At 34.8% G+C, this 7,432-nt stretch overlaps 2 protein-coding genes across 5 annotated transcripts in view; both read left to right on the top strand.

Annotated features, from left to right (window-relative positions):
• LOC107695548 (zinc metalloproteinase-disintegrin-like crotastatin) overlaps positions 1 to 1,378 on the top strand; it is a 15,029-nt gene extending 13,651 nt beyond the window's left edge. For both annotated transcript variants that reach the window (XM_016495525.1, XM_016495524.1), the window contains 2 exons: positions 721 to 795; positions 986 to 1,378. In XM_016495525.1, coding sequence (XP_016351011.1) covers positions 721 to 795; positions 986 to 1,042 — 132 coding nt within the window. In that variant the 3' untranslated portion in view covers positions 1,043 to 1,378. The remainder of the gene's footprint in view (positions 1 to 720; positions 796 to 985) is intronic.
• A 3,496-nt stretch (positions 1,379 to 4,874) lies between these two features.
• LOC107695547 (exocyst complex component 6) overlaps positions 4,875 to 7,432 on the top strand; it is a 58,614-nt gene continuing 56,056 nt past the window's right edge. For all 3 annotated transcript variants that reach the window (XM_016495523.1, XM_016495522.1, XM_016495520.1), the window contains exon 1: positions 4,875 to 5,052. In XM_016495523.1, coding sequence (XP_016351009.1) covers positions 4,955 to 5,052 — 98 coding nt within the window. In that variant the 5' untranslated portion in view covers positions 4,875 to 4,954. The remainder of the gene's footprint in view (positions 5,053 to 7,432) is intronic.

Here is a 7,432-nt window from a genome sequence, read left to right as displayed (position 1 = left end):
GTATATAATTTATTTTAGAATTTTTTTTGCCATTTTTATATATATATTATTGTTAAAAATCTATTAAACACATTTGTCCAAAATGTATTTTAAGATTGGAATCCACACTATATACATATCATATATTTAAAAATATGTTCTGGCCAGAAATGTTTTTTTTCTTGCAATATAGGAATCTCCAAAAAGTTAAACAAAAACATGCATTATAAATGTATCATAAAAGTAATACAAAACAGTAGTATATTTAAAAAAAAAAAAAAAATGTTAGTGCTTATTACAGTAAACATATGCTATTTCCAAACTATTAAAATCAGGGCTGTAATGCTTGAGTGATTTTAATAAGTATTATTGTAGGGAATTTGTACTTTGTAATGTGTTATTTGTACTCAAGTAATATTGAAACTGAATACTTGTAGTCCTGTTCAATTTACATTTTCAAAGAAAGAGAATACTTCTTTTTAATTTTTTTATTTTAATCATCCAAATCATTAGTTGAGTCATCTGTGGCTTCCTGTCGATTACCACCGAAAATGTTTTCACTCATCCCCTAGTTTGTAAAAGCTTGTATCTTTGGTTTGATACTGTGACTTAAATAGACACAGTATCCAACCTATTTCAGTAGGATATAAGTTTTGGACAGAGCCAATAACGTGTAAGTAATTTCATTGTGCTTGTGTACTTGTTAATACATTCTCTCAGCTTGAGTCTGTGTAATTGTAGGGACTCAAGCCGACTCCACCTCCTGTTCCTCCAGTCAAACCATCTTTAGCAACAGGATCCTGGAGTACAGATCAAGTTAGTTACTTACATTTACTCTTATAGTGATTATATTATTATGTATGCTTACATATAACACAGTTTATCTTGTAATGTTAATGTGCTGCTTCATATGTGAGCAGTCCAAATGCTTCCATATCAATACAGCTACACTATAAGAAATCTTACGTTCACCTTTTTGGTAAACTGTAGACTTTTCACATTGCAGGTCACAGGAGATAGAGTGAAGGTTGTGTTAAGACCACCCACCATTCCAAGAAGATGACCAGATGTGAAATCATCATGTGACTCATTTAAACAAATTACAGTCCTTCTTGTTCACTTGTATAGTGTGCGAGTGGCTCAATCACAAAGTGCTTTTTAAACAATGCTTTAACACACACACACACACACACACACACTGTCGTGCTTGGCCTCACGTAAGCTGGTTTTTGTCTTTTAAAGTAGTGTATATATAATATATTGTATATGTAAAACATTTGAACGTGCGGTTGGAAAATAATCAACAGGCCAAAATGCTTTATACTGTAATAATTTAATTTAACATTATTGTGGTGATGTGAATGTATTTCATTCTAAATAAAAGTTGTTGTTTAAACATTTTTAATTTTCTGACCTGCCTTAATTTTTAAACGACTAACTGCAAATGGAATCATTAGCAATCTAATGTCACATACAGAATATTAGTAATAAATGAATCTCATAAAATAAAGATGTCAATTATATTTCGGCATCATTTATGAATAATGTCATTTTGCTGAATTGGACGTTTGACTAAACACAACTCCTGAGCAGCCCAGATTAAATTGCACTTGTCTGCTCTTGTATTTAGTTCTAAATTTTCCCAAAGCTTTATGGCAGGCCATACGCTGACTCGCCTTTTCAATATGTGCCTCAATGACTCATTGTGATTCACAGGTGCAGCTGTTTAATTATCCTGTGGGTGAGGATGGAAATACATCCTGGGCTCTTGTGAGAGGATAAAGTGATACACTGCTCTATATGCTCATCTTGATATTGTGGTTAGATACCTGACATCTGAGTAAAAGAAAACATTTTTGAAGTTCATAAAACAGAAGTGTACAATATTCTAAGAAAAAACTGGTGTAAAACAGGTGTGTTGGGGGTAATGCATTACAAGTAACGCGAGTCACGTAATCAGAGTACTTTTTCAAGTAACTAGTAAAGTAACGCATTACTTTTTCATTTACAAGAGACTATCTGAGTTACTTTTTCAAATAAGTACTTATTTTAATAAGTACTTTACTTATAAGTACTTATACTTATTTTTTTCAAATTTATTGACAGCTCTCCTGTCCCCATGTTGAGAGAAATCAGATGTTACTGTAGTTCTAAAATAAATATGAATATGCATTAATTCATCTCACTCACAGAGGCTTATTCATTTCACTTTTGGTGTGAAAAGGCTTTTATATTTGCCAAAAATAGAACTTTTTTATTTTAAACAAAAGTAACATAACGCATTACTTTCCATAAAAAGTAACTAAGTAATGTAATTAGTTACTTTTTTATGGAGTAACGCAATATTGTAATGCATTACTTTTAAAAGTAACTTTCCCCAACACTGGTCCTCATACATGTTAGAAGTCATGTGATTCAGCTGTTGTCTAACACAAGATTTCATTATGGAAAGTGACTCAAATCTTTTTTTTCTTAAATGTTTGTTATGCTTCTATGAAAAAAATGATGCATTTGAACCTTCTATTCATCAAGGATCCTGAAAAAAACGTGTCCTGGATTCCACAAAAATATTAAGCATCACAGTTTTTTTTTTTTTCAATTTTTCAACTTTGCAAATCAGCATATTAGAATGATTTCTGAAGGATCATGTGACACTGAAGACTGGAGTAATGATGCTGAAAATACAGCTTGGCATCCACAGCATTCACAGGAATGAATTACATTTCAAATAGATTTAAATAGAAAACAGTTATTTTAAATTGTAATAATATTTCACAGTATTACTGTTTTTCAAAAAGAAAAGAGGTTGCAAACTGATAATGAAAACAAGACAAAACAGGTCAGTTAAATATGTTGCTTCTAAAGACAAGTTACACATAAAAGCTTTGTGTAAAAAACACGTAAACATTTAGTAAAAAACAAAAAAATGTTTATCTCGTTTCCTGTAAGTTAGGTCACAACCTCTTCTTGTTTTGAAACAGAGAGGAAATGGCTTGTCTATGGTTTGCAAACAGAACAGTGTTTTGCAATCTGTGTAATTTGTAAGATAATTCCTCTTAGATGTAATCAAACAGTTGATGTTATGGCGTAAATATTTTTTTTCTCTGGTGAGTTCTTCTTTTGTTCACTTTTTCAATTTTTCATGAGCAGTGTCCAAGTGCAAATATGTAAGACATGCTATACGATTTGAGGTTATTCTTACAAGTTATTCGTATAAATGAACTTATCATAAACGTGTGCAAAGCATTTTTACAATATCACACTTTTTTCTGAGTCTTTTATAGTGGACTCGTGTACCATACAATTCAGATCCTGGTCCAATAGTGTGATAAATCTCGAAACACAATTGGAAAATATTTAACAGGACAGCACTTAAGTCTGTTTTGTTGGATTCAAAGTACTAGAGATCACAAGGTCTGTCCCTTAGTTGCAGTTTTCTGCTGACTGTAGTATGTGCATGTCCTGCAGGAAGCACGATTCTCCCAGTCTAACACAGACTAACAGACATGTACAACAGCAGCAGCAGCAGTCTCAAGATTCCCACAAGTCCCCAAGAAGAGGACAAAGGAGAAGGAAAGGTGTATGGGAATGTTTTAGCAGAGCTGGAGTCAGTAGTCCTGCCCCTAGGAACGACCTTAAGGTAGAGTGACTGTTACATGTTCTAAAATAATAGTGTTTTTGATGGATGCTTTTTTTTTTTTTTGATGGATGGTGTTATTTTCCCACAATTATATGTATACAGTATGACAGGCCTATTTTTTATATCAGGTCTATTTGGAATGCAAATAGAAATTTTTTTTCAAAGAAGTATTATATTAATAATACAATAAATCAAATATAATAATAAATAAAATTATATAAATTAAAATTGTGTAATTATGTCAGAAACATTACAAAAATAAAATAAAATAAAATAAATATCTGTATTTCAAAATATTTTAAACATTTTCTAATTATTTTCACAAACTGTGAATATACTGTATACACTCTAAAAAATGCTGGGTTAAATACAACCCAGTGCTGGGTAAAATAGGGACAAACCCAGCAATTGGGTTGTTTTGACCCAGCGGTTGGGTTACTACCCAGAAGGTTGGGTTAAACATTTAACCTAACCGCTGGGTCAAAACAGCCCAATTGCTGGGTTTGTTCCTATTTAACCCAGCACTGGGTTGTATTTAACCCAGCATTTTTTAGGGTGTACAATTAAGTAATTACAAAAAAAAAATATACGAGTAACAAAAATGATTCCATATGTTTACAGGTAGTGTATATACAGGCATATGAATAAATACATATTTAATAGCCCATATTTTAATTGAAGATATGTCATAATAGCAATACTGTGAATTCAAATGGAATGTTTTCACTCAATATCTGGGTTTTGATGAATATTGAAGATGTCTAAAATGCACATCTAACTCATGGAATTACTGAATAATAACCCCATGAATTACAGTAAGCATTAAATAATAATAATAATAACAAAACTAGTAACAACACGTCACTCTGGGCCTTCTGTGTCAATTCTTTTTATCCCAGAGCTCTTATTTTAAGTTTTCACTTCAGAATAAAATCAATATTTAAATCTTAAAACATTAATAATGTGCCCACAAATTCCTAATTAACAAACAGACACAGAATTACATAATTTTACATAAAACTACATAAACCTTCGACTGACTAAATGTTACAACTGCTGATATTCAGATAATAATACAAAACAGCCATTCATCAAATGTGTGAGATTTGTTTCCATCCAAGGTCAAGAGAAAAGACCCTTGCGCACTCTCCTATAATATTCGACTTATTTTAGCTCTGCATAGTCACTAGCTCACTGACAGAGGCCCAAAACAGTGACCTTTATACCTGACCTGCAAACCCCGCGAGCTGCTGCAGCGACACCAATCGGTGGACTCGAGTTACTGCATCTCCGTCGGCATTGTCACAAGCGAACACTGTGACGATTAGAGCCAACATGGCGGAGAGCGAGAGCTTGGAGACTATCACCGAACATGAGCGAATATTACAAGAGATCGAGAGCACGGACACGGCGTGCGTGGGGCCGACGCTACGGTGAGAGAGGAGCATCATCTGCTCTTATTTACCCTTCAGATGGTGATGTGATGTTTTCTCCTGTGCGATGGATGGAAAGCAGGCCTTTGTTTGCTAAAGATACAGCTCATTGCTGACAAGTCTATCAAATAAAGTGCTGCTCGAGTCGATGTGAATTGGTGTTTTTCCATATGAATTCTTTGAATGATTGCTGATCTCAATGACAGGCTGCTGGTCGCTGTTTTCCTGTCATTCATCGAGTACGACTGGGGGATGTTATGTGTAGATTATCTGTAATAATTTGCTAAGCATCTGTCTGCCTGTCTTAATAAAATAAGATGCAAAGCAGCACATGCCCAGTGATGGTCTCACTGCGTTATGAATATGATGGAGCTGTCGACAGGTGGAAAGCTCCGAGCTAAATAGCTTTAGTTTTGTCAAATGGACGCCTCTGTCAGGTTCAGTTCTTCTGTATACAGTTCATTTCCTTTTCCCAACACATTTCAGCTGCGGAAGAATGAAAGTTGACAAAATATGAGTGGGTGTGGCGTTAGTAAATGAGTCTGGGTTGAGCTGGACATTAATATTCCGCTCTGAGCTCAGGTTGAGCTCCTCATGTGATCTGTTTGAGTAATTTCAGTAGAAATCATGACGGCACTCACAGTTTGATGATTTCAGCACAGTTGCATTTCATTATGTGTTTCATATTTCAGTAGAAATCATGATTTCATGATGATGCTTTTTATTCCAGTAAAGATTTGCTATCTTTAACTTTATTATTTCTGATTAAATCATGATTTCGGTAGCACTCGGCCATGTCCTGGCACAAGATCTTAAGCAGTATGATTTCTGATAAAATCATTATTTTGCTAGCGCTCATCTGCGTTCGGTCATAAGATCTTTGGCTTCATGATTTCTGATCAAATCATAATTTTGGTAGCACTTAACCATGTCCCATTATGAGGTCTCTGGCTTTATAGTTTCTGATCAAATTCATGATTTCGGTAGTGCTTATTAGCTGTGTCCAGTCATGAGATGTTTTCTTCATGATTTCTGATCAAATAATCATTTTGGTATAGTGTTCAGCTACGTCCAACCAGGAGATTTTTGGCTATAAGCTTCAGTAGCGCTCAGCTACATACTATGCATGACATCTTTGGTTTTATGATTTCTGGTGAAATTATGATTTTGGTAGCACTCAGCTGTGTCCCATAATGAGATCTTTGGCTTCATGATTTTGAATAAAATCATGATTTCTGTAGCACTCAGCCCCATCCTGTATGAGATCTTTGGCTTTATGATTTCTGGTCAAATCATGATTTTGGTAGCGTTCAGTTGGGTCCCATCATGACATCTTTGACTTAATGATTTCTGAGAAAGTCAGGATTTCAGTAGCACTCAGCTGTGTCCCATAATTAGATCTTTGGCTTTATGTTTTCTGATGAAGTCATGATTTTGGTAGCGCTCAGCCGCACCCCGTCATGACATATTTGGCTTCATAATTTCTGATAAAATCATGCTCATGTTTCTTATGAATGTTTTCAGTAGCACTCAACTGTGTCATGACATCTATGGCTTCATGGTTTCTGATCGGTTCATGATTTCCCATCCTGATGTCTTTGGCTTTATGATTTCTGACAAAATATTGATTTCAGTAGCGCCCAGCTGCATCCCATGATGATATCTTTGGCTTAATTTTTTCATTTTATTAGAATTTGTGATTTTGTGAATCATGGTCTCAGTAGAGCTCAGCTGCATTCATTGTAAGGTGTTTGGCTTGATTATTACAATAGAAATCATGATTTCAGCAGAACTCAACTCAAGTTGATGTCTCATCTGAATCTTAATATAATTGTAAATATTGGAAGAAATCTGTTAACTGTTAAAATACTAGTTGTCCTGCAGGCTATAACCTAAACCTCTAGAAGCCATGATTCACTGTCTTTTGTTGTGATTAAAATGTTTGAAAATGTCTTTACTGTTATGCAACAGAAGTTCTAGATGACTCGTTTTACACAGTTCATCTGTTGATATTGAACTAGTGAGCGATTCATTCATTTGGACATGAACCAAACCAGCTGTTGATAAAGTCCCAGCAAGCAGGTCTTCAGGACATGCAAATTTCAACATTCCAGTGCATGCAACACGTCCTGAGGCCACATGTTCTGTGCTGACTGTCACGCTGATTGTTACAGATATGACGGCTTTTCTCATTCCACAGATTTCAGATATGCTACCTAGTAGGGCTGCACGATCGCATGCGATATTTAACGCGCATCTTATCAGTAAAGCCGGTTCTGTAATCAGCGGTAAATCTCCATCACGTGCGTGCTTTCACATTGAGCAGCATTAACTACACAGAGCCGTTGTTCACTGACGAGTTGCGCAAAAAATCGCGCGA

This window comes from Sinocyclocheilus anshuiensis, unplaced genomic scaffold (assembly GCF_001515605.1).
Source record: "Sinocyclocheilus anshuiensis isolate Anshui unplaced genomic scaffold, SAMN03320099.WGS_v1.1 scaffold466, whole genome shotgun sequence".
In the NCBI taxonomy this organism is placed as follows: Eukaryota; Metazoa; Chordata; class Actinopteri; order Cypriniformes; family Cyprinidae; genus Sinocyclocheilus; species Sinocyclocheilus anshuiensis.
This window is presented reverse-complemented; position numbering and strand designations above follow the sequence as displayed.